The 25947-nt window shown below is 41.7% G+C and overlaps 1 protein-coding gene across 9 annotated transcripts in view; it reads left to right on the forward strand.

Moving 5' to 3' along the window:
- Positions 1 to 25947, forward strand: part of LOC126084671 (synaptotagmin-16) — a 352768-nt gene that overhangs the window by 135065 nt on the left and 191756 nt on the right. Inside the window, exons 10-12 of one of the 9 annotated variants that reach the window (XR_007519049.1) lie at positions 10745 to 10898; positions 18116 to 18262; positions 19855 to 24220. The exons of 6 other annotated variants lie outside the window; for them this stretch is intronic. Coding sequence is in view for 1 of the 3 variants with exons in the window: in XM_049899299.1 (XP_049755256.1) it covers positions 10745 to 10809 (65 nt within the window). In the remaining 2 variants the exon portion in view is untranslated. Of the gene's footprint in view, positions 1 to 10744; positions 11351 to 18115; positions 18263 to 19854; positions 24221 to 25947 lie in introns of those variants that run through there. 2 more of the 9 variants (XR_007519050.1, XM_049899299.1) reach the window with 2 other exon arrangements.

Here is a 25947-nt window from a genome sequence, read left to right on the forward strand (position 1 = left end):
CTTTTTTTGTCAGCCTTATTGACTTGGCTTATGAAAAGCCCCCTCTCTCCATCATTATGACTTTCTCTCCTTCTGTCAAAATACTCCCAGTAACATACAAAGATGCTTTAAATTTAGCCACCCACCCACTGCCGTCGAGTCAATTCCGACTCATAGCGACCCTACAGGACAGAGTAGAACTGCACCATAGAGTTTCCAAGAAGCGCCTGGTGGATTTGAACTGCTGACCTCTTGGTTAGCAGCGGTAGCACTTAACCACTACACCACCAGGGTTTCCATCTTAAATAAACCTCCCTTGACCCTAGGTTTCTTTCTAGCCACTGCTCCATTTTGCCACTACACTTCTCAGCAAAACCTTTTGAACTAATTTCCCTATTGTCACTGTCTCCACTTCCTCATTTTTGATTTTCATTTCAGCTCACTTTAATCTGGTTTCTGTATATGGAAGAAGCCCTTAACCGAAAGGTTGCTAGTTTAAGCTCAACAGCTGTTCCATGGGAGAAAGAGGTGGCAGTCTGCTTCTATAAAGATTACAACCTTGGAAACTCTAAGGGCAGTTCTACTCTGTCCTGTAGGATTGCTATGAGTTGAAATTGACTTGATGGCAACAGGTTTGATTTGGTTTTTCTGTACATGGTGTTCCACTGAAACAGCTCTTGTCAAGATTACATTGACTTCCATTGTTACCAAATCCAATAGATAGCTTTATCCATATTCTCCTGCATCTTTTAGCATCGTCTGATGTAATTGGCACTGGCTCATCTTAAAATACCTCCTTCTCATGGCTTCCATTTATTCACTGGTGTCATTGCTTGTTTAATGTTCTTCTTTCTACCCAAACTATAAGTTCCACAGGGCAGCGGTGATGTCTAATGTTTTCACTGCTCTATCGCCAGCATCTACCCCAGTGTCTGGTAGATAGTAAGTGGACAAATATCTGTTGCCTGGGCCTATGGATGGCAATGCTGTCTTGGTCTCAGGTCTATTTGCAGGCACCTCAAATTCAGCAGGCCCAGAATTGTTCTTATTATCATGTTCTACAAACCACCTTTTCCACTAGTGTTCTCTCGGGGTACACCATTACCACCCATTAAGCCAGAAACCTTAACTTTTTTCTCTTCCTATTCCCACATCCAACCCACCACTAATATCTGAAACACTACTTCCTAAATATCTTTGAAAAAAAAAAAAAACCTGTCTGCTTACCTCTATCTCCATTCTTAACCATTCTAGTCTACCATCTTATTGAATTACAGCAACAATTTCTAAACTGCTTTTCATCCTTCAATATTTTCCCTTCCATTTGGTTCTCTATAGGGCAGCCAAAGCAGCCTTTATAAAAACACAAGTCTAATTCACTTTCCCTCATATGGCAGACATTGTGCAATATTCTTACCCCCCAACTATAAAAACAGAATTAATACAGGGTACTATAACAAATGCCAACAAAGAATTTTAAATTTTATACTGTTTTCATGATATAAAATAATTTTAATATATTTATTTCCCAAATCTTCAAGGAATCTTTTGGCCTTCATCATTATTATTTTGTCTTTTACAACTACTGACTCATCAGGTGCCTTTTCTTTTTCCGCACCTACTTTTTCCTCATATTGGAGTCCAAAGACTCTTTTTAATTGTAGGGGTAGCTTTGCCCTAATCATTAGAAGAAAGTGGATAAACAGAACTTGTTATCTGAGGTTGATGCTATCTGGCAATCCACTCATCAACAATAAAATCTTATAAAAACATTAAAAAGAGAATCCCTCAAACTCCCTGTATTAATTTTAAGGATTTTTAGGACTGACCTAAAGCCAGTTCATTATCTTATTCTTTCCTTTCTTAAACATAGAAGTATGTCCTGTTAGTTACTAAAGGGCTCTGTGCTTTAGTCAATGAGATTTCCATACCCTATAATGAAAAATCAAAACCCAGGTTTAAACTGGTAATTAAAACAGCTTCCTTTCTCTATCAGTTTGTGCCTAAGGAGTTGCTTGCAGGAAAGCTTGACCGATTGAAGGACAAAATTGGGAAGTCCTTTGTTTTTGATGTCGTGCACTGTTTTTAAATTTGAGAGGAAAAAGGTGTGACTACTTGCCTGTTTTCACAATTAGCAGGGGTAGCAGGACAAGATTAATAGGTGGGTTCATTACGCCTAAGAAGCTGACTGTGTTTTTTTTTTTAACAAAAATAATTGCTTTTCTGGAGTGCAAAAGCTTTTGCTCCTGCAGTGTCAAGATCTTTTATGCTGATGGGGGATGAAGTCACTCTTCTCACTGTTTGTACGGCAGAAAGTCAATAAGCATGATGGACAGTTCAGTGCAGCATTGAAAGTCTCTAGCAGATTTCTCTCACTTGGGACCCACTAAAAAGACTCCAGAAGACTCTAGGAAATACAGTCAAACTGTCCTCTTTTGACATAGGGCCATAAACTTAATGGGATGATTTCTCCCATAAAAGATTTGAGCAAAATAATCTCTACTGATTTCTTTGGTTGGGTCGCATCCAGCTTTCTTTCCTTCTTAACATGCTTTTGTTTCAGAAAGTATCATTAGAATTTCATTGTCTGTCTGATATTGTGTAACGAAATACCTTATTTTCAATGGGCATCCGGAGGTAGTATAGTGGAGCACTTAAGATCAAGGACTCTTGAGCCAAGTACCTGGAATTGAATCTTGACTCTGCCTGCTAGTTGTGTGACCCTGGGTGAGTAGCTTACCTTCTCTTTACCTCAGTTTTCTTATCTAAAAATGGGGGAAGATAACAGCTCTTCCCACAGACTGTTGTTGTGAAATTAAATTTTGCAATATAAAGTGCTTGGCAGAGTGATTCCTGTTACTGGTGTTACCATTATTATCATTGAGGTTAAGGGGGAGTGGTTGGTCTGTAGACATCCAGCTGTGGATGGGTGAATCCTTGCACATGCAGTAGCCGGATTAGTGTTTCATAAATGGTCACCTGGACCTTGGCAAGGGGCCCTGGTGACACAGTGGTTAAGTATTTGGCTGTAAACCAAAAGATTGGCAGTTCAAATCATAGGGTTGAATCGACTAGATGGGTTTTTTTTACAGGCCCTTGACAAAGCAAGAAGGTTTTGGGTAGGAGGGGAGGGGAAGGAATCATGTTTTAGGGTGAATTAATAAAAACCCAAAACCCATTGTCGTTGAGTCGATTCTTACCCACAGTAACTCTATAGGACAAAGTAGTACTGCCCCATAGGGGTTCCAAGGAGCAGCTGGTGGATTCAAACTGCCCACCTTTTGATTAGCAGCTGAGCTCTTAACTAGTGTGCCACCAGGGCTCCGTATTGATAGATGTTATTTCTACCAAAATTTCACTTTTGTTAAAAAGCTACCAAGACGGAAATAAAGGTAATAGCCCTCTACATAACATCACATATAGTAAACCTTGCCTTTTTTCCTTTTTTTGCTGGCATTGGTATGTGGCATTAGGATCATATTACCCTAGGAGGCCCTGGGAGTGTTCCTGGTAGGCACTGCAAGAAAGAGGGGTTCACAGCTACCAAGGATGTACAACTGAGGCCCAGCCATTGGTGAATGGGCATAACCCTTTTACAAGTGGAGAAAGATCAAGAAGAGACAGGATATTGCTTTAACCTGGGCTAGGAAGAACATGGGCAAGCCTCTCCTCTTCCTCCCACCTTTAGTTTTAGATGTTGCAATGTCAGGTTGGGACCTTTGGTGAAAGTGAAAAGAGTAAGAAAGGTCAGGGCTTCGTGACTGGGGGAAGTTTGGGTTAGGGAGAAGGCTGCTTCTGTAGGTAAAAGCAGGGGCTAGGGTAGGTCCCAGAGTGGTAGATGCAGACAAGGTTCAAGGGAAAGATAAAGTTCTTTGGGTTTCATTTTAAGTCGCCTGTCTCATTTCAGAGGTTAATAAGAAACAAAGATTCAGGTTCATTACCTTGTCCAAAGTGGAAGTGCTACATCTGTCCCTTGGGTGGCACCTGAATGTGGAGTTCCAGATGAAGGAAGGAGTTGGTGGTCTTAAATCTAGCCAAGAGTATTTTCTAAACAATAAAATAAAAAAATTAACCTTCTACATAAAATACAGTTTTCACTTTATTTTTTCTTTTAGAAAAACCTGATCTCTTTGTCTATGATATACTTTTATTTGGATCCAAATTTTTAAAGAGCCTTGAAATTCATTGACACATGAAAAACCGAGGCCACTGCTGACAAGAATGGTGTATGTTAGTAAATTATGCATAAGAATAGCAGAAAAAATCAAGCCTCTGTAACTATTGAACAATTTCCTAGCTGTGGGGCTATGAGTGAATGGTAGAAGGCTAGCTTTGAGCGGGCGGGGTGGTGACTGATGAATGAGGAAAATTAGCTTTGCTGGATTGATTTTTCTTTTTGAAAAAGACCTTGTGCCGAAGTGTCATACATCGTTTGCATATATCGTTTTGCCTGAATGGTATGAAATATCTTGGGAAAATAAATACAAGTCCCTGGGGTGCTGAGAGTCCCTGCCAGCAACTTCAGGTATTCTCACTAGTGGGGAAGGAGGTGACATGTGACCTAGACTTGCAGAACTGCTCCCTTGGCTTTTGGCAATGGTACTTTCTTTCTTTTGCTTTTTAAAATTCCACTAATCACTTCATTTTTTCTTTTGGCTATAGCAAAAGGCCAGTGTTTTATTCCCAGGTGAGCATTTGAGAACTGGATCCTTGGTTTTCCCTTCTGCCCCCTCCTCCCAACACACACCCACCCACACACCCACCCCAGAGTCTCTCTCTTGCTTTTGCTCTTTGTGGCAAAGAATATTTTCACTTTTTTTTTTTTTTTGCTCTTCCAAATTTAAGCGTTGACTTGGATTTCAAGCCAATTATCTCTTTCTGCTGTTCTTGAGAATGTGACACCAGGGAGATTCAGAACAACGAATTTCAGCTCACTGTTGACTCACATTGGGCAATTTGAGCAGCAGCAGCTTAAGCTGGCAGCCTGTGGGACTGAGATAATGTGGTTAGTAGATATCACTCCAGTGCTGAGAGTGGAACAGGCTGAAGGGACCAACTCCCAGGGCCCTTCCAGAATTCTAAATGATTGTATGAAAGACAGAAACAAGACAGCCTGCATCAGCAAAAGGCAAAAAAGACAAGGCAACTTAACAGAACCAGGACGAAGATGAAAGGTGAGATAGAGAAAAGGATCAAGCCGGAAAACATAATAGACAGTAATCCAGGGCTAGGACAGAACCGAGGAAGTCAATTGGGAAAGTTTAAAAGGACGAAGCGATAGAGGTGCTTTGAATATCAAAAATTCTCTTTTTGGTGGATAGTGACCAATCAGCATTATACAATTATGTGTCCATGTTTTGGCACTTATAGGTTGCTTTCATCTATTTTTAAAGGGTGTTTTGGAAAATATGAAAAATCTTTGTAACAAGTGGCAGGACCCCAATTAAAAGGGATAAATGCAGAAGGAAAATTTTTGGCTCATATAACAGAGAAGTCCAGATGAGGCTGACTAGGTAGGGTTGGACCTAGAGACTCCAATGAAGATCTCACCTCCCTCCCTCCCTCCTCCCCTTTCTTCCTTTCTCTTTCCCTGAGCCTCTTCCCTTTCTCTGCCCCTCCGCCTTAGCCCCCCACCTCTATAAGTCCTTTCTTCTCTTTCCCTTTCTCTCTCTCCTTCCTTCCTATCTCAGCTGGCCCTACCTCTCTCTGTCTTTGCCCTGCTCCTTCACCCCCTCCAACCCTCCTGGCCCCTCTCTGTCTCTGTGTCTGCCAATCTCTTTTCCCATCTTGTGGATTTCTCTCTCTGATCCCACCGTCTGTCTACCTCTACCTCTCACGCTCTCTCCTCTGCCACCACTCCTTCTGCTCCCTTTCCATCCTCACCGGTACCTCACGTCTCTCTTTCTCTTCTCTCTTTCCTCCCCTCTGCTCCCTTCTGCTCCCCTGTTCCCCTTTTGCCTTTCTGCCTCCATTCTCTTTCTTGTTTCACTTCCCACTTTTCCTCTCTCTCTTTACCCCTCTTTCTTTTTCTTCCCTTGCCCTTTAGCGTGGTTTTGTTGTCCCTCATTCTAACTTTATTCTTGGACAAGCTCTTTGTTTGTGGGGACCTCCCTGCAACTCCAGACTTAGATTATTAAAGTTAGCATTCCCAGGGGGAAAAAGAGTTTTTGCTCACAATAGTTTCAGCAAAAAGTCCCGTATTTGGCTGACCTGGGGACTGGAATATGCTGATATGTTTTAGAGCTAAGGAAGGATAGTGTTATCCCTTTCTGAACAACGTGGACTGAAGTTCAGGAAAATCAAAGTGCTGTCACCAGAAGAAAGAGGATTGGATGCTGGGCAAGCAAAAATAGGGTACCATTACTATTTCTATTGGCCAGGAACCCTGGTGGCACAGTGGTTGAGAGCTCAGCTGCTAACTAAAAGGTTGGCAGTCCAAATCTACCAGCCACTTCTTGGAAACCCTGTGGGGCAGTTCCAGTCTGTTCTACAGGGTGGCTATGAGTCTGAATTGGCTGGACAGCAGTGAGTTTGTTTAGTTTACGGGGTGCTAGTTGCTGTAACAAATTACCCCCCAGTCTCAGTAGAATACAAAATAAAGATTTGTGTTTTCACTTTAACCACAGCCCAGTGCAGGTGTAGCAGGCCTCCCTAAAGCTTCCCTCCATGTGGTGACTCAGGGGTTTTTGCTCCATTATCACGTGGCACCACCATCCTGGAGTCCTTCACTTCCTGTTGCATGAAAGGAAGGAAAAGAACATAAAACACCTGGAGGTTTCTTTCTTTCTTTTTATTGTGTTTTAGGTGAAAGTTTACAGCTTAAGTTACTCATACAAAAATTTATACAAACATTGTTATGTGACCCTAGTAAAATCCCCACAATGTGACAGCACACTACCCCTTTCCACCCTGGATTTCACATGTCCACTCAACCAGCTCCTATCCCTTTCTGCCTTCCCATCCCACCTCTGGACAGAAGCTACCCATTTTGTCTCAAGTATCTGCTTGAACTAAGAAGCACACTCCTCTCGAGTATTATTGTATGTTTTATACTCCAGTCTAATCTTTGTCTGAAGAATTGGCTTCAGAAATGGTCTCAGTTCTGGGTTAACAGAGTCTGGGGGCCATGTCTTCTGGGGTTCTTCTAGTCTCAGTCAGACCATTAAGTCAGGTCTTTTTATGTGAATTTGAGTTCTGGGTCCCACTTTTCTCCTGCTCTGTCAGGACTCTCTGTTGTGTACCCTGTCAGGATGATCATTGGCGGTAGCCAGGTGCAGCCTAGTTCCTCTGCTCTCAGGCTGATGGGGTCTCTGATTTATGTGGCCCCGTTTGTCTCTTGGGCTAATATTTTCTTTGTGTCTTTGGTGTTCTTCATTCTCCTTTGCTCCAGGTAGGTTGGGCCCAATTGATTGCATCTTAGATGACTGCTTGCAACCTTTTAAGACCCCAGATGCTACTCACCAAAGTGGGATGCAGAACATTTTCTTAATTAACTTTGTTATGCCAAATGACCTAGATGTCCCCCAAAACTATAGTCCCCAGACCTCTGCCCCTGCTACTCTGTCTCTTGAAGTGTTTGGTTGTGTTCAGGAAACTTCTTAGCTTTTGGTTTAGTCCAGTTGTGCTGACTTCCCCTGCATTGGATATTGTCCTTCCCTTTTTTTCACCTAAGATGACTCGTCTATTATCTAGTTAGTGAATTCCCCTCTCCTTCCCTTCCCACCCTCATCACCATCAAAGAATGTTTTCTTCTGTGTTTAAACTTTTTCTTGAGTTCTTATACTAGTGGTCTCATACAATATTTGTCCTTTCATGACTAATTTCACTCAGTGTAATGCCTCCCAGGTTCATCCATGTTGTGAGATGTTTCACGGATTCATCATTGTTCTTTATCTATGTGTAGTATTCCATTGTGTGAATATACCATAATTTGTTTATCCATTTGTCCACTGATGGCGCCTAGGTTGTTTCCATCTTTTTGCTATTGTAAACAGTGCTGCAATGAACGTGGGTGTGCATATATCTGTTCATGTAAAGGCTGTTATTTCTCTAGGATATATTCCAAGGAGTGGGATTGCTGGATTGTGTGGTAGTTCTGTTTCTAGCTTTTTAAGGAAGCGCCAAATCAATTTCCAAAGTGGTTGTACCATTTTACATTCCCACCAGCAGTGTTCTAGTCTCTCTACAACCTCTCCAACATTTATTAGTGTTTTTTTGGATTGATGCTAGCCTTGTCGTGGTGAGAAGATATCTCATTGTAGTTTTGATTTGCATTTCTCTAATGGCTAATGATCGTGAGCATTTCCTCATGTATCTGTTAGCCACCTAAATGTCTTTTTTGGTGAAGAGTCTGTTCATATCTTTTGCCCATTTTTGATTGAATATGCCATGGGCAAAAATTTCTTCCCAGTCTGTAGGTAATCTTTTTACTCTTTTGGTGAAGTCTTTTGATGAACATAAGTGTTTGATTTTTAGGAGCTCCCACTTATCTAGTTTCTCTTCTGGTGTTTGTGCATTATTAGTTATGTTTCATGTTCTGTTTATGCCATATAAGGGCTCCTAGCGTTGTCCCTATTTTTTCTTCCATGATCTTTATTGTTTTAGATTTTATATTTAGGTCTTTGATCCATTTTGAGTTAGTTTTTGCACATGGTGAGAGGTATGGGTCTTGTTTCATTTTTTTGCAGATGAATATCCAGTTATGCCAGCAACAGGTGCTAAAGAGGCTGTCTTTTCCTCATTTAATGGACTTTGGATCTTTGTCAAATATCAGCGGCTCATATGTGGATGAATTTATGTCTGGATTCTCAATTCTGTTCCATTGGTCTACATATCTGTTGTTGTACCAGTACTAGGCTGTTTTTACTACTGTGGTGGTATAATAGGTTCTAAAATCAGGTAGTATGAGGCCTCCTACTTTGTTCTTCTTCAGTTATGCTTTACTTATCTGAGGCCTCTTCTCTTTCCATATGAAGTTGGTGATTTAATTCTCTATCTTGTTAAAAATATCATTGGAATTTGCATCAGGATTGCATTGTGTCTGTAGATCGCTTTGGGTAGAATCGACATTTTCATAATGTTGAGTCTTCTTACCCATGATCAAGATGTGTTTTTCCACTTATGTAGATCTCTTTTGGAATAACACCTGGAGTTTTATAGCCATGCTCAATGTGCATCATTTCTGCCCACACTGGAAGAATCCAGTCCCTTGTTCCCAATCTTATTGCGAGGGATGCTGGGAGATACAGTGCTCTGTGTGTCTAGAAAAAAAATGAATGTGGTTTGGGGAATGCATAGCACTGTTGCTGCCATCAACAGGCTATTTTGAGTCATCATTGGGTGACATGTAGCTAGAACTAAACCAGTAAAAATTTTATGACGGACATTTCTGAGACATGCATATATGTTTTCCTTTGAAATGAATTCCATCCTTTCTTTGGATCCAGACCTTGTCCTGAAACTCTGTTTTCTTCATGAAATCTTCTAGTATGGCACTATATTGAGTAGCTTAGACTTTGAACCCAAATGGCATGAGTTAAACCCCAGCTTCCCCACTTTCTCAGGATAACCTTGAGCAAATTAGCCTTCCTAAGCCTTTATTTCCTCTTCTCATATTCCAGGCAAGAAAACATTAATAACAATCCAAACTTAAAAAGCATTCAACTTACTTGGTGAATGTGACTTTTTCTTTTCTTTTGCCTATGATTTTACTTAGCAGCTCAGGTGATGGCACATTTGACAGTGGGCTGCACTATAACTTCCCATTTCCACCCACTAGAATCCTTCCATTTCAGAGCTAAAGGGAACTCCAGTGGTTGCCCACCCCAACCTCCTCATTTTGTAGAAGAGGAAACTGAGGCCCAAAGAGGGCACTTGCTGGCGCACACACTCACGCAGCTGGTTAGCGGCAGAGCGGGAGATCCCCCATTCCTGACTCCACGTCTGCCAGCATGGGACTCCCCTCTCCTGTGTGTTCTTTCCCTTTGCCAGTCTTGTTGCTTCAACAGATCAGAACCTGGCAGCCTGAAGTGAAGGCTCCTGTGTTCCAACCCACGGCTCAGAGGAAAGCCCACTCATTTCATTAGGTTGTAGGTCCCCCAATCTTAAGTGTAGATGTTTTCCGTGTTCTAGCCGAGCATCTCCATGGAAACCGTAGAGACGGTCCTATCTACAGAAACGGTGGTTTAAAACTTGTCGGTTTTACAGAGATGCTGCTGCAGCTCAATGAGAGGTGATAAAGACAGAGGTAATTGCTGTAGAATAATACTGCTGCCAGGAAGATGATTGAACTCCCACACAGAAGGTGAACAGATGGTGTATTTATTGAAATTCATAGGCTGTGAGATGGCATAATTTAACTGATGGTTGGGCCCCCTCATTTCAGATTGAGAGAGGCCCATGGAAGAAAGAGTGCACCACTAGATGGCATGATTATCTCGGCCCCAGAGTTTGTCTTCTCACAGAAAGGGGGACCTGGATTCTGTGAAGAATCGCTTCATTTCCTAATTGGAATGAAAAACCCACCCCGTGGCTGACTAGGAAACCACGATTTTTCAAAACTTAAAATCATTTTAATTATAAAATAAATATATACCACTCAGGACTTTTACATGGAGAAAAAGCAATCAAATGACAGGGTACTGAATAATCTCTGAAGTGGTGAGGCCATGGCCTAGTGGGGGTGTCTGGACCAGAGTAGTTGTAGGCTCTAGTACTCTTCATATCATTGCCCCCTTTCTCCCCTGCCCACTGCCTCTCTCCTCAGCCTCACCCACTACTTCGAGAATGGCAGAAAAACATTGGCTCTGGAAACTTCATTTAGGAAGTTGATACAGCTAATAACATTATGCCAGAGGAAGAATAAAGGAATCCATTGTGAACTGATGTGAAGATATGGAGGAAATTATAAGACAGAAAAGGTGGGTTGGTAACAAGTTAACCCCTGGTAGTTTCCTACCCTTATCTCTGTGGTCTTATTAATTAACTTATTTTGAAAAAGTTCCTCTCCTGATGGAGAAATCCTCTGGTTTCCAAATTCAGAGCACCAGCATGTTTTGTCAGTGGCTTTGTGCCCACACCTTCCGGTTTTGTGTGGGACCACTTCCTGCTTGTCCTTGAGTTTGTAAATGTACCATTCGTCCACTCAACAATATTCATTAAGTTCCTTGTTTAAGCTTTTTAATCTTTTCTATGCCTAAGTTTTCACATCTGTAAAATGGGGCTAAATACCTGTCTCATAGGGTTGTTGTAAAATGCTTAGAACAGGTTCTGACAAATAGAAAGTGCTCAATAAATGTTAGCTGTGACTTACCACCACCACCATTACCACCACTATCTACTACTATGTTACTCGTATTACTATTACTACTACTACTGTTATATTACTTCTCCTACTACTATTACTATTACATTACTACTACTACTGTATTATTCCTACTACTGTGACTTTGTTTTTTTCTTTCTTTCTCCTAATAGCATAAAATAGCTAATCTTGTCAATTTAAGGTAAATTCATTATTTTCTGGATTTTAAGGTAATATCAATTAACCTGGAAAACCCCTCCTTCCATTTTGCTTCCCCTCAGAGGGCAGGATAACCTCTGCAGGGTTTTTGTCTCTTGCAGTTAGGGCAGGTCAGTGTGGTTATGATTATCCTCCATCCTCTCTGGAGTACCTTGTCTTTATTGCAGTTTGCCCTTTGGCCTCTATTTTCACACATCTCTGAGGTCTGGGTTGTCTTCTTCTGAGCCATTTTGTGGGCCTGGTAGGGGTGGGGAATGGGGTGGGCAGACACAAAGGAAACCTTTTCGATGTTCTCTGTCTTCCTGCTGGATGTGGGGGCTTTGCGAGGCTGAGCTCAGGCTTCTTGCCCAAGGAAGTCACTCACTGATTGCTGCAGGGACCAACCAGGACCAAGGGTCTCCCTACAAGGGTGGCAGGTCTTTGGAATATGTGCTGGGAAGTAAGGCACTGTTGTGAATTGAACTGGGTTCCCCCAAAATATGTCTTGTAAATCCTAACCTCTATACCAGTGGATGTAATTCCATTTGGGAAAATGGTTTTCTTTGTTATGTTAACTATCACTTTTGAGATATAAAAAGAGCAGATTAGGCCCAGAAGAGGACGTATAGGTAGGGGAAGATAGATGCCACACCACATGAAGATCGCCAAGGAACCAAGGAACAGAAGCTGCAAGAGACAAAGATTTTCCCTCAGAGCGGACAGGGAGAGAGAGCCTTCCACTAGAGCCGGTGCCCTGAATTCAGACTTGTAGTCTCCTAAATGTGAGAAAATAAATTTGTTTGTTGAAGCCACTGATTTGTGGGATTTCTGTTGGAGCAGTGCTAAGAAGCTAAGACAGGCCCAGCTCCGCACCCTCCTCCCCATCCTGGGGTCCGCATACTTAAGAGAGGTTTTAGCAAGTAATTCACAACTTTGTCTTGGCTGCCCTCCCCACCAGCAGAAATATAGCACCCTCCACATTTTATTCTTTTGTGTGTGTTTGGGGGAGGGGAGGGAGCTGGGGAGGGTGTTGGGAGGAGGGTAGGGGGTTCTTCGTTCAGCAGTGCCTCAAGTCATAGCATATAGGTGACCAGTGAGGGCTCAAGTATATGGTCAACCATGAAGTAAGTTGCTCCTTAACAGTCGTTAACGAAGTCCCTCATTATGCTTCATTTACCAATTCTGAATGAAAATGGGTGTTGGGGTAAGGCTAGAATGAATACATGAAAATTTGGGGATTATAGACCATATGAAGAAATGCAATTCCTTTGATTGAGTACAGGCCCACGCAACATAGACCAATAAAATGCTGCCAAATAGGGATCCTGTCACATTTCTTTAAAAGAATAAACAAGTTCCTATGTATACACTTTGTCCTTGAAAATTGTTTTGTGCAGTTTAGATGATCATATAATTTTGCATTATTTTATAAAGAGGTATGTAAACTCTAGTCCCCTCCTCCCATACATAGATTAAAAAAAAAAGACAGATTGATAAAATTTTCTTCATGTATTATTTGGGGCCAGAATTAGTTTGTTAGAATTTACCAAACAGTTGCTGTTGAGTTGATTCTGACTCATGGTGACACCGTGTGTGTCAGAATAGAACTGAGCTCCACAGGGTTTTCAAGGCTAATTTTTCTGAAGTAGATTGCTAGGCCTCTCTTCTGAGGTGCCTTTGGGTAGACTTGAACCTCCAACCTTTTGGTTACGAACCAAGCATGTTAACCATTCGTACCACCTAGAGACTCCTGTTGGAACTTAGCTATGTCCTATTAGATTATGATGGTGTAAGTCAGAGAACAGCAAACTACAGCTTGTAAGCCAAATCCACCCACTGCCTACTTTGTATGCCCTGTGAGCTAAGAATACTTTTTACAGTTTTACATAGTTGGGAAAAAAAAGAATATTTCACATACATGAAAATTACATGAAATTCAAATTTCAGCATTGTAAATAAAGTTTTATTGGAACATGGCCATGTCTATGTCTGCTTTCATGCTCCAGTGGCAGAGTTGAGTATTTGCAACAGAGACTGTGTGGCCTATAAAGCCAAAAGTATTTATTAGCTGGCCCTTTAGAGAAAATTTTTGCTGAACCCTGGTCTAGGATGTGGCTGTGACATGAAGAAGAGTTTAAGGAGAATATTCTGTTTAGAATTTTTTTACACTGTCTGCAGGTAAGAGCAAAACAGCCACACTGTGGAGGCATTGGTCTTAAGGAAAGCAGGCAGGAGGAGTTGTGCCTTCACCAAGCAGTGCATGGTGTTTGTGTCAGTTCCACCCCTCATCTTAAGCCTGCTATCATCTTATGCCACCTGCATAACCTGATTTGCATCTTAAATGACTATCCAGCTACCACTTGGACTTTTTTTTCAGAATAAGGAGAATAGCTTTTATGAAGCCATCTGTAGATAACAAATAGCAGCTAACAGTCCTGGAATATGTGATTGAGGAGCTAGCGTACAGCAAAGGAGTGAAACAGCTGATTTGCTCCCCAAGTCAAGAAGCTACTAAAGCTAATTCAGTACTCACAAGATAAGGGAGGCAGGCGGAAATCATCTGAGAATAAAGGGAAAATAAAAGCCACTTGAGACCCACAGGCGCACTTGGATCAGGGATGGAGCCGGAGCTTATCACATCCTCTCATCCTAAATCCCCTGCCCTCTGTAACTCCCAGGGTCTTTTCTCCTTCCAGGGCCGGGCAGACTTTGCTTGCAAGTCATGGAATTCCACCTCTCACGGGGCTACACAGGAATTTTTCCTGTAGATACTCAAATCAGAGGATTTCAACATCTGAACCCAAGTCCCAGTTTAACTGGGCTTCACTTAAAGATGCCAGAGGTTAATGATTGGATCAACCTGCTTGTTCTTTTCTTTTCCTCCCTAACAATCCCTACCTGCCATTTCTCCCCAGGGGAATTGCCAGAAGCAAATTGTAGAAAATGTGGCACTTAGCTTCTACATGAAAAACAGAAGAGTAAAACAAAGATCGAAGAAGGAAATGGGATGAGTCAAAACAATTTTCTATAATTCAGTCCATCCAGCTTACCCTACTCCCAAGTTCTCCTCCTTGAGTAGATAAAGACCCTCTAACCAGGAGAAAAGAGGAGAGATAGAGAAAAAGCAAGAGAGGCCTCTGTGTGTGTGTGTTTTCTGCTTTCCTTGCTCTCCACCCTCTAGCTGAATCCTGGGGTCATAGGGACACAATAGAAAACCCCGCTACCTCAAGTGATTTAGGAATATGAGAGTGGAGAGGATCCATGGTTGAGGTTTCAAGGAGATGGCAGAATTTCCATTACCAGTATCATACAGTGATACAGTATAGTAGAACCAACATCTGGGTGTGCCCACGCTAGAGAAAGCCCCAAAGATCCCTGCAGATACACAACGATACTGCAGGCCGTCCACAAGTTCCTGTGGCTCCCTGCTGTAGGGCACAGACATTAGCGGAGAGTGTGCATTGTTCAGCCAGCATAAGGGGATATGTGTTAGAAAGCTGGGGCATGAACAGTCTCTGCCCACGGTGTGCCAACATCTCAGTGAATCACCGGTTCCAAGGAGCCCTTTGAGGAAGCACCACGTCGAGTTATTTCCTGAGACGATGAGTTATATCCTGAGAAGACCAGCACAAGAAATAGACATAGGCCACAGGCACATGTTCCTGCCCCAGCTACCACAGCCTTAAGTGTAAAACTCTCAGGAATTTAGGGACAATTCCAGAGAGAAGAGGGACAGAGGGGAAACTTTTCTATTTAACCTAATTTTATTTTTCATTCGGGAAAGACTAGGGCTCAAAGTCAGAAATTAAATTGAGTTACAGGAAATAAAGTTATGTTTCTTGTACACCAGAATTTGTGATGATAAAATCTGTACTGTCACATTTACTACATGCCAGGTATCATACTAAATGATTTTTATGCATTTTCTCACTTAATTCTTTTAATAAATTTGTGAGACAGGTATTACCAGTCCCATTCTACAGAGGAAACTAAGGCTTACAAAGGTGCATTGAATGGCATAAGGTCACTTAGTTAGAAGGGTTGGAACTAGGGTTTTGACCCAGGCAGCATGACTACGGAGTCTTACCCACTCTGTGTGCCCTAATACTTGATGGTCAGACCTAGCCAAGATAAAAGCAAAACCAAAAAACCCACTGCCATCGAGCCAGTTCTAACTCACAGTGACCCTATAGGGCAGGGTGGAACTGCCCCACAGGGTTTACAAGGCTGTAAACCTTTGTGGAAGCAGATTGGCACATCTTTCTCTTGTGAAGTGGCTGGTGGGTTTGAACCACAGACCTTTCAGTTAGCAGTTGAGCTCTTAACCACTGTGCCATCAGGGCTCCTTAGCTAAGATAGGCTATTGAAATTGACTTTGCCCTTAGCTTTCAGTGAAGCAAACTTTTTCTTTGGCAATTAAACCTTTCTATGTCTCTTTTCATGAGCCAGGTGCTCTGGTAGGCATGGAATACAAAGATAAATACTATTCACTTTCCTCTAAGGATGTAACAATCTGCCTACATTTGTTCCTAATACATGGAAGGTACTCAGTATGAGATGGTCTAGCAAATCAATTTAAAAGGTGTAAAGCATCAGTAGGGAAAGGATGTCTTTGTCTAATTTCAGGTGAAGCAGCAAGAACATTGCCACCATGGTCATGGAAATAGAATTTGAAAGAATCAGAGAACTGATTCTGGTAGAAATATAGATTTGACTGCAAAATTGTCTGTGCCTTATGCAGTACCAGGAGGTTTGTTGGTTGGAAACCTAGTTGAACAAAGCCCTAGCGAGCAATTGGGCTCAGAGCAGAGAGGTAGATGGGCTGGTGTGATCTGAGAAAATTCGTTTATTCTTAACATCAGTGGCAAGGTACTGATGAGGGAAATCAGAATCAGTAAGTCTCACAGGGTAGATCTGTACTCAGAAGGGTGAGTTCATTTCCAGAAATGGCACCCTTTTCTTGGCATCCATGAAACTAAAAACTGAATTAATAAAATGATTGACTTAGAAAGGAGATCTAGGTCATATTACAACTTTTGTTATCATGTATCATACAGGACATACAGGTAGGCTTCAGGTTTCTGTAAGAGAAAGAAGAGTGAGCTGGTTCCATCATCATACCTTTGGCAGACCACAGGTAGTGATTTTGGTTGCTAGGCAATGAGTTTCATCTTCCAACTCTTTGTTTTCTTGTATCTCTTTTCTGAAAGCAAATGGTCAGGAAGGCCCATTCGCTGAATAGGTATTAGATGTATCAGCTAGGGATCTCTGGTGGTTAGCAACAGAAATTGGCTCTGGTTAATTTAAATCAAAAGAGAATTTACTGAAACAATATAGAAGAGTTGACAGGATGGAAGAGAAGGCCCAAAAAAGGCAAGAACCAGCCCTGAAGGTCTTGAGACAGGAATTGCTCAACAGTCCGCTGGAAACACTGTTGCTGGAGTTAGTTAATTCCAGTCTTATTCAGTCTTTTTATCTCTGTTCTCAGGATTCCATTCCAGGGAGGGAGTGTTTGTTTGGTTTACTCTGGACTGTGTACTCACCCCTTGCCTCAAAGGCAAGGCCTCTTGATTTAAGTCTCAGAAAATTGACCTAATGAGAAGAGGTAATTCCTCAAAAGGAAGGTAGAGTGGATACCAGCTAGCCACATAAAGCACCTTGGTCAGAGGGCTCAGCTTCCCTGAGCTCTGTTGACTGTGTCAAGCTCCTTGGCATGGCATTGAAAGACTTTTGTGATCTTGCCCTTCCATCTCTCTCTGGATCTACCAGAGCTCCTCCTTGTGATTCCGCCACATTCAGCTTAATCCGACCTAACTTGCCCTTTCTGACCTGTGTGTCTTTGCTCTATCAGCTGCCATATCTGCTCTTTGAAATGTTTGTCCTGCATAATCTAGGCCAAACATAACCTCCTTAGTGAAGCTTTTTTCTGGTTCTCTTCAGCAGGAACTAATCTCTTCCTTTGTGTGCTGTCATAAAACTTTTTGTGTTTCGAAATGTTCTTATAATCTTCAGTTGCTGGCCCAAGAATTCCTTGTGTACAGAGGGCTGCTGCTCTAGCAAACAAAGCACTTAATATGTGCCAAGCCCTTGCCTAAGGATTTTCTCTATATTAACTCATTTAATTCTCCCGAATGACCTATGCTGCTATTATCTCCATGTTTCAGGTAATGAAACTGGCAAGGGACTTTAACTTGTCTAAGATCAGACAGCTGGTAAACTGCTGAGACAAAATTCCACATTCTGGCTGCAGAGTCCATGCTCTTAACCAGACTTGGCTGTCTTTTATGTTTCCTACATCCTCCATACCCATCAGACATTTTTGTCCTAACTCTTAACTGTTAATGACTTTGTTTCTTCTCCTCTTTCCCCACTGCCATGCTTTAGTTGAGACCTTCATGATCTGTTTGAGGAGTGTAGTAACTGGCTTCCATTCTTTAAGTTTATTCACCACACTGCTGCCAGAGATTTCTTACCAAAAAATTAAACAAGATCATGTCATTCATCTGCTTATAATTGTTTAAAGAGTTCCTAATACCTGCAAAAAAAAAAAAAATTTTTTTCTTTTTTTTTGTTTAATACCTGCACTGTGGCAACCCTGGATGATGCAAACAATTTGCACTTGACTTCTGTCCTAAGGGTTGGCAGTTGAAACCACCCAGCGGTGCCAAGGCAGAAAGGCCTACTGATCTGCTGCAGTACAGATCACAACGAAGAAAACCCCAGGGAGCAGTTCTCTGTAACACGTGGTGTCATCAAGAGTCAGAAAGAACTCAACAGCAACAGGTTTGGTTTTTTTGGTTTTATTACCTACAGTGCTGAGATAATTTGGCTCTAACTTTACTTTCCAGTTGCGTCGTCCACAACTTCCAGTCCCTCTTCACCTCTCCACCTCCATATATCTTCTACTTTACCATCTAAGCAAGTGTTTATGGCATACTAAGTGCTTTATAATTTGGCAGCTTCATCAAAGTACTTGCCAATCTCCCAACAGGCCATATATTTCACCCTTGGCACAGCGTAAAATGACCTTTTATGTCTTGACTTTTCCCATGTGCCTGGTAAAACTCCTGTTAATATTCCAAGGTCCTAAGCAAATAGCATCTCCTGTGGGAAGCCTTCCCCACGCTTCGCAGACAGAGTAAAGGCATTTCCCCCTGTAAGTTTCCATCATAGTTTATGTTTAGCTTGTTATAACACATACCTGGCTATTGTGTAGCCTTTTGTAGATGTGTGGTCTCCCTGACTAGACTGTACATCACACCTTATCCATCCTGTGCCACTTGCTCTGTTCTATAGTGGGTCGTTGTTAAAAGTATGGTATTTATCACCCCCAATGAGATGGTAAAGAACAGGAGTTATATTTTCTTCATTAGATTATGGATGAGGCAAAAGGTGGATTAGAATTTCTTTTCACTCTCAGTAAATTCCATTAGAGCAGTGACCCTGCCTGTTTGGTTGACTGACATATCCCTAGTGCTTAGACTGTGCCTAGCAGAGGGTAGATGCTTGTTTATTAAATATTTATTTTTTTCAGTGAAATGGAAACTGTTGAATGAGTAGATTAAGATTATAGGAAGTAAATTTTAGATAATTTTAGGAACAGATTACGTGGAATAAATTACAGATAATTTTAGAAACACTTTATTGGTCTTTGCCCCAGCCAGAACTTTGATGTAGTTGTTTAGATAAATACGGCAGTCACCGAATCACAAATGAGTTACATTCCCTAAATCTGTTTTTAAGTCAAATTTGTAGGTAAATTGGAAGAGTTTGGTTTGTATCTAATGTCAGTTAGTCAGAAGTTTGTCTTAGTGTATAGTTTATAGTGTACCTTTCTGTGCATAAAAAAATTAAAGAGACACTTCCAGATACACTAAGACACCTTTAACATAATACAGTAGTAATAATAACATTTTGATGTGCACTGCAATGTAGCACCTGTTATTACAAACCATTGTATGTACCTCGAAATCTTTAATAGCCTTTTTGGGGGTTGGTTCATAACTACCAGTTGTACATAAGTTGGATATTCATAACCTGGGGATTGCCTGTACACAAGTCTTAGCAAGTAATGCTGCTTCTCACTAGCTACCAGCCAGAGAGGAAGAGCCTGGTGTAAATGCATCCACTTCTGGGGTGCTGAAAACCCAGTGCTGTCGAGTCGATTCCGACTCATAGTGACCCTATAGGACAGCATAGAACTGCCCTGTAGGGTTTCCAAGGAGCGCCTGGCGAATTTGAACTGCTGACCCTTTGGTTAGCAGCCGTAGCACTTAACCACTACACCACCAGGGTGCTGAAGGCATTGGAATTTGGAGAGTCTTGCTTGTGTCTGAGGACAAAAGACTTTTTCTTTTTTCTTTTTTTTTATATAGGCATGCATCCCCTGAAGACTCTGAGCTTCTTCATTCCCTTCAGGAGTATCGACAATATGGGAAGTTTTGCCAACGATTCCTGGGAGAATCTGACCCTGCTTTTTATTCTATTCCTGTAAACTCCCAGTCATAGAAGACTGAAACTTGATTTTGCTTCTGCATACTGCCCAAACTGGACATCTGGCCTAATCCTAGCCCTCAGTCTGACATTAACTGATAAATGCCTAGCACCACGGGGACTGCCCGTCACTGGCTTTTCCCCAGGTCTCCCATTTCTGTGGAGTTTGCACTTTGGATGCCCTCAGCTGTGCCCCATTTTGGGCTTGATGAAGGACTGTGAACTCTGAGGAAGTCAAACTTTGCATTGTTCCCTCACTTTCCTGCCTTCTCACTGGACCCCTTTTCCTTAAGTGTGTGGTTGGTTGGCTTCCACACATCCAGCATGCCACAGAGGGCACAGTGCCAATTTTCTTTTAGGGTTCCTTGTGAGCAGCTCAAGATAACGTGAAAGGCAAATCTGGGATTCCTTGTACCTTGGAGGTGATATAGAGTCAGTTTTTACGTTTCCAGGACCTAATGGGGCTTGCATGTGTTAATGACTTCATGTTTAGATCAAACTTTTATGAATAGCTTTGAATGCTGGCTTTCCTCAGCTTGAGTTTCTAGTCTTAGAAATGGTGTATGCGGAGCTAATTTTTGTCTCTGGATTAAGCAGCTGCTTAACCTCCTCGCAGAGAGGATGCACACAGCAGATGATGACCTGTTGGAGTATGGGCTCTTTTCTGTTTCCTGTGTGGTCATTTGAATGACTGGCATCATGGAACCATACTTATAACAATTTTGGGCCAAGAGGAGCTCCCAAAGACAGAGAAAATCTGTGTGCCCTTTGAGTGCCAACTTTGAGTGCCAACTTTGTGCCCACCGAAGTGCTGGCGCACTAGCAGGCAGAACGAGTCAAAGCTTTGGGAATCCTCATTTACATACTGCATTCTTCTCATTGGCCTCTAAAGGTGGATTGACTGAGGCTTTGGCCCACTTTTGTCACATATATGTATGAATCTTCCCTTTGTCTTTTTGCTTCCCTAGATCTCATTACTATAATTAGCAGCTCCTAGTCATAATTCACCTGAACCTGCATGGACCACTGGGAGGTTAGAATCACAGCAATTATTAAAAGAGGAAGATCATTAAAATTTACTCAAAGGAGGCAAAGGGATAATCATGAACACATTTTCTTAGATGGTCTAAAACTTGTGAAGCCATCTAACTGCTTCTATTACAGCTGGGGTCAAAGTATTAGTATCATGTATTTGCTTATCACCCACTTCAAAAAGCTCTCCTGAAATTTCTTCCTTACTCCTTCAACACCCTAACATTGAGGACCTGCCCGCCCTGATGTACCCATAGGGCCATAAAGATGAGTGAAATCCAATACTATTCTCAGGTGCCTGAAATTCCATCTAAATCATTCCTTTAAAGTTTTTATTTCTTCTAACAAGTCTTCTTCGGGAAGCTTTAAGCTATTATCAAATATTAACACCTTTGCGTGAATGAGTGTTGTGGTAGAAATGGTAGCTGTCCTCCAAAGATTCATACTCTTTCTTTAGAATGTAGATTTGTTACTGAGAAGTGCTGCTTAGGAGAAACTGCGTTTTCCAGCCCTTTTTGCATCTAGTTGGGACTATATGGAGGAGCCCTGGTGGTATAGTGGTTAAGCATTCAGCTGCTAACGGAGTGGTGGGCTATTTTGAACCCACCAGCCACACCTGTTAACCATTACGCCACCAGGGTTTCCAAGCAATGGGCTACAAAAGACTACTTAATAATTCTTGTTAGGACTGTGTAATGATCGTAGCGTATTGGTTGAAACGGACTTCTGAGTTAACATTTAAGATTCCTCTCCCACTCTTCAGCTTTCTTAGTAGAAAGGTTTCCTTCTGTTATTTTTATGGTCCAGAGCAAATATTTGTAAGTCATCTTTTGTGTACACAGTACCATCCTAAGCATTAGAACACAAATGTTTTAAATTCCTCTCACCCCTAGCTCACATGTTAAAATTTCAAATTTATGTAAATAAGCAATCGCACTTAAGTAACTCAGGATGTAACATTCATCCATTCATCCACTTGCCTACCTGCCCACTCACCCACCTACCCATCCATCTGTCCGTCATCCATCCGTCCATCCAGCCAACCATCTGTAACTCGTACTTACCGTCTATTATACGCCAGGGACTCCGTGAGGTCCCAAGAACACAGTGATAAATGAGACATAGCCTCTCTGTTCTCATTAGAAACTGTTTTTGAAATGAGTTAGTATTTTATGTCCCTATCATCTATACCCTATGCTAGAAGCTGCAGTAGACATTGAAGGGCACAGAATCCCTGCTCTAAAAAAGGCTGGTTGAGGCAAAGGCAGGCCTGATAACCCTTTTTTTTCTTACAACTAACAAAACTGCACTAATGGTGAGGTGAACTGAACAGAGTAACTCAGTTCCCTCAATAGTCACTTGGTTCCTGGAAACTTGAATCCAAGGGCATCTTACAAATGGCTTTTCAATATCTGATAATTTTATTCTTGGTTATAGCTGCTTTGAGTGTTTTCAGTAAAACACCTGCTTGTGTTTTCTGAGTGAGATCTGTCCATTAACTAGAGATTAAGTTTTTATGATTATCAGTGAAAATTTAATTCATTTAAGTGAAATTTGCATTAATTATCTTTTTGCCACATAATAAATTATCCCGCAAGTTAGCAGTTTAAAACAATAAACATTATCTCGTAGCTTCTGAAGTAAGGAACCTAGGAGCTACTTAGCTGAGTGGTTTTGGGGTCAGAGTTTCTTGTAAGGTCTCAGTAAAATGTCAGCTGGGGCTGCAGTCATCTGAACACTTGACTGGGACTAGAGGATCTAGTTCCGAGAAGGCCTACTTATGTGGCTCTGGGCTGGAAGCCACAATTCCTTACCACATGGGCCTCTCCATAAAGCTTAAGAGATGGCTATCTTTCCCCAGAGTGTTTGATTCAAAAGTGAAAGCGAGGCAGAAGCCACAATATCCTTTATATCCTAGCCTCAGAAGTGACATATCATCACTGTTTCCACAGTCTGTAGGTCACAGATACAGTATGGGGAGAGACTACAGAAGGGCGCGAATACCAGGACGCAGGAATCACTGGGGCCATCCTGAAGGCTGGCTGGCTACCATGGTATCCTTTCCCAACAACTTTTTTATTCACCCTTAGAAATACCACTTTAATCAAATGAGCATATGACTATGTTCCTACAAAGAGATGTAGGCAGTCTTAGGGCTTTTAGGGATATACACAGAGAATGTAAAATATGAGCAATTCCTCTTATATATAGCTGTACAGCTTTGATTTTGTAGCCTCGTTCTTCCAAAGAAACCAAAACCAGCTGACCTGCACTTGGCTTTGACTCCTGGTGATGCCATGGGTGTCAGGGCAGAACTGTGGTCCGTAGGGTTTTCGATGGACGATTTTTCAGAAGATCACAGGTCTTTCTTCTGAGGTGTCCGAGTGGACTCAAACTTTGAAGCTTTCAGTTAACTGAGTGGGTTAATTGTTTGTATCACACAACGACTCCCCCTTTTTTTGAATACTGTTATGGCTTTGCAACCTTAAGACTTTGTTGATCCTTGACGTGAGTCCCATTGTTTCACAGTTCTCTCATAAGTCAGGTGGTGGCAGACCTTTGTAAACTGAGTCTAGTGTTCAGCCTTTGAAGGCCGCTGCTTACCTGCCTTTTCTTTCTTCCTAAAGTCTTCATCAGCATGCTAACTGCAGGGTGATTTGCTGTACCAGGTTTAGCTGCTCGGTAAAGTCTTAAGGCGTTCCTTTAATTTGAAACCTGATGAAGACAACAAGTCCAAGCTGACAAGGATTGAACATATGGCCTGGATTAAGTCAGTGATTCATAAACATGGCTAATCATAAGAATCACCTGCTGCTTGTTAGAAATCAGAATTCACAGTGTGTCCCAGACCTATTGAATCAGAGTCTTCTGAAGAGAGGCCTGTGTTTTTAAAAATCACTTCAGGTAATTTTTAGCTCCCATATGATTAGAAAATACTGGGTTAGATTACAGTGGAGACAGCCACATGAACATCTAACTTTTTAGAATTCAAATATTAGTGCTTGGCAATTTAAAATGAGAGAGAGAGAGGAGAACAATTTTAACAAGGAGGCAGTTTGGCCTCCTGATTTCTCTCAGTGAACAATTACTCTGAAGTGAAGGGCATGGGAGGCGTGGGCATTCTACTTTCTCCCAGTCTGGGCTCCTTGGTGCCTTCAGGGCTGTGATTCCCTTCCTTGAATGAAAATCTAGTGCTTAAAGATACAGGTTTTTTTTTTTTTTTTTTTTTTTAAGTATTTCTAAAACTCAAACCAGCTTCTGCACCTGGTACTCAACCAAGAAGCAGCAACCCATTTCAAATGCTGGAGAAAAACTGAGCCATACTGGATATTTTTGAGAGTACTTTCAGAATAATACAAGGGATTTTCAAGGTAATTTAGAGCATATGTAATTTCTACTCTGTATAGATCTTACAACCTGGCAAGAGATACTATTCTGTTGTCTACACAGTATATACTACTTATTTAGTATCTTGTGGCTACTGTAACAAATTACTACAACCCGGGTGGCTTAAAACAACAGAAATTTATTTTCTCAAAATTCTGGAGCCCAGAAGTTGGAAATCAAGGTATCAGTAGGGCTATGCTCTCTCCAAAGGCTCTAGGGAGAATCCTTTTTTTTTTTTTTTTAGTTTCTGGTAGCTCCAGATGTTCTTCGGCTTGTGGCTGCATAACTCCAATCTCTGCCTCCAACTTCACATGGCCTTCTCGTCTTGTCCATGTTTCTGTCTGCTGTGTTTCTCTTACAGGGACACTTGCCATTGGATTTAGGGCCCACCCAGATAATACATGATGATCTCAAGGTCCTAATCATATCTGTGAAGACCCTTTTGCCAAATAAGGTCACATTCACAGGTTCTAGGAATCAGGACGTGGACATAACATTCATGCTACTACCCTATTGTACTGTAAGAATGAAAGTATGTATAATATAACTCATTACATCTGGAGTTAACTATCAGTTCTTTATCAAAGTATTTCTGGAGCTTTTATATCGTGAATGGCTAAGGCAGCATTTTGAGATGTTCTTGGTCTTGTTCATACCTGTGTCTTTTTTCCTTCTAAGCTGCCTCTGCGTCATTCACTGATGTACCTTGTCCATTTCCTCACTCCATGCTGAACAATGAATCAGACTGGTTTTGTTCTTTTTTGATACAGTGGTTCTTATACAGAGTCCTCAGTTTCTCTAAGTTTAGTCTTAACGAACAGAATATTTCTGCCCCAAATTTGACAACTATATTTCCATTATGATAGCTATCTCTATTCCTACTTGCTATCGTGCATATCCATATAAATACTGGCACTCCAACTCTGTTATTTTTGCAGACATGAAAACATATTATCTTAATACTTTTTGCAAAATGTCCTCGGTCTCTAAATGTGTTCCAACCCTCGCAGCTAGCTTTGCTGAGGTGAAGTAATAAACCTCCATTAGAGTACTGAATGGCTCTCCACCATTTCTCAGAAACTGTTTTCCTGTGTTTGTTTTCTGTATTTCATTATCAGATGTTACTCGAAGCTGCCACTTATGCTTTCGCAACCACATGCTGTTTGACTGCGATTTCGCTGTTGAACAGTTTCTTGCCTAATTATTAGCTGTGCACTTTCACCCACCTGAACTTCTCAGAGTGAAATTTGTAAGGTATTCCCTCTGACAGATCTCTTTTATCCCAGTGGGCAAATATTTCACAGGAATTCCAACTGTAACTACATGTCGAGGAGCCCTGGTGGCACAGTGGTTAAAGTGCTTGGCTGCCAACCAAAAGGTAGGCGGTTCCAACCCACCAGCTGCTCCGAGGAAGCTGTAGCATAGCAGTCTGCTTCCATAAAGCTTTACAGCCTTGGAAAGTCTATGGGGCGGTTCTGCTTTGCCCTATAGGGTTGGTCTGAGTCAGAATTGACTTGATGGCAGTGGGTTTGGCTTGGCTGTGGAACTACATGCCC

Source organism: Elephas maximus, chromosome 10, assembly GCF_024166365.1.
Source record: "Elephas maximus indicus isolate mEleMax1 chromosome 10, mEleMax1 primary haplotype, whole genome shotgun sequence".
NCBI lineage: Eukaryota > Metazoa > Chordata > Mammalia > Proboscidea > Elephantidae > Elephas > Elephas maximus.